Raw genomic sequence first — 1,383 nt, 5'->3', positions numbered from 1 at the left:
AGCGCCGTGGACGCTCAAGTGGGCAAACACATGTTTGAAGAATGCATCGACAAATATTTACGAAGCAAGACTCGGATTCTCGTCACTCACCAATTGCAATATCTTCGCGACGTCGGTAGAATTATCGTTCTAAAGGACGGAGCCATCCAGGCTGAAGGGTATGAATGATTTTACTGCACTTTCTTTCTACCTTTTAATTAGTATCTTATTGTAATCTAGTTACAATTTTTTTGTTAAGACTTGTTTATTCATGTATTTATTTTATTGTTTTGTAAAATGTTATTGTTAATTTCACGATTGGATCTTTGGATCCTTGAATTCAAGAAAAGGACTTAGAGATGAGTATAATTTGTAAGATTGAAAGAAAATAAAATTATCTTTGTTAGGAGTTTTTTTTTTATTAGTATACCACAATATATACAAACAATGATCTTTACGTGACAACTTTAACTTATCTACCTAATGATACGGCAAAATGATTTTATTTTAAGTTCTTTTAATACATCAAGAATTATTGCTTTTTTTATAGAAAAAAATTAAATATCAATATTGAGACGAAATATTCGAATGTTCGAGTCGTATAAAATAAGTTTCAAAATTTTTAGAATATTTGGAAATTTTTAGAACATTTACAAGTTTAAGCAAATATTTAGAACGTCGTCACTTCTATTGCTTCATATTTTCTGTTCATCAGTACTTATGACGAGCTGGGATCCATGGGTGTGGACTTCGGTCGGTTATTGGAAAATCAAGCGAAAACGGATGAAACATCCTCTCGACCTGCCTCGACCACCGTTAGCCGCAGTAATTCTCGTACCAGCATCTCATCACTGAGTACTGTCATGACGAATGATACATCGAAACAGGAGCCTCTTGAGGTAATTCGGACTAATTTTGTGACGTTACTACTGACACGTATTTTATTTAACTAGGAATTAGGATAATTATAAGAAAGTGTGTTAAGTTATTATAGCCACACACAATAAATATTAGCTCAGATCCCTGGAGAAAAAGTTTCACTGAAATTATTATATTTCATGTTTTGATACTAATAAATATTAGTTCAAATCCCTGAAGAAAAAGTTTCACTGAAATTATTCCATGTTTTGGAATATTTTAGCGAAATTACTGAAAATTTGCTGAAAATGAATTTTTCAGCTAACGTACGAAAAATCGCTGAAATTGAATTGAAATTCCTTTAAAATTTTTGCTGAAATGTCTTTGAAATTTTTGCTGAAATTTTGCTGAAAATTGATTTTTCAGCTAAAAATCATTGAAACGAAACTGAAATTTTTCTGAAATACTGAAATTTTGTTGAAAAGTATTCCAAAACATTGAATAATTTCAGCGAAATTTTTCCATCAGGAATATTTTACCTTTTTT

At 30.8% G+C, this 1,383-nt stretch overlaps 1 protein-coding gene across 1 annotated transcript in view; it reads left to right on the top strand.

Annotated features, from left to right (window-relative positions):
- The window catches only part of LOC108762261 (multidrug resistance-associated protein 4-like), a gene marked incomplete at both ends in the record, with an annotated part of 52,625 nt that overhangs the window by 13,091 nt on the left and 38,151 nt on the right, over positions 1-1,383 (top strand). Inside the window, 2 exon segments of the mRNA XM_018509193.1 lie at positions 1-158; positions 695-878. Of these exon segments, the coding sequence (XP_018364695.1) occupies positions 1-158; positions 695-878 (342 nt within the window).

This window comes from Trachymyrmex cornetzi, unplaced genomic scaffold, assembly GCF_001594075.2.
Source record: "Trachymyrmex cornetzi isolate Tcor2-1 unplaced genomic scaffold, Tcor1.1 scaffold285, whole genome shotgun sequence".
In the NCBI taxonomy this organism is placed as follows: domain Eukaryota; kingdom Metazoa; phylum Arthropoda; class Insecta; order Hymenoptera; family Formicidae; genus Trachymyrmex; species Trachymyrmex cornetzi.
The sequence above is the reverse complement of the archived record's forward strand: the minus strand, read 5'-3'. Positions and strand labels throughout refer to the sequence as shown.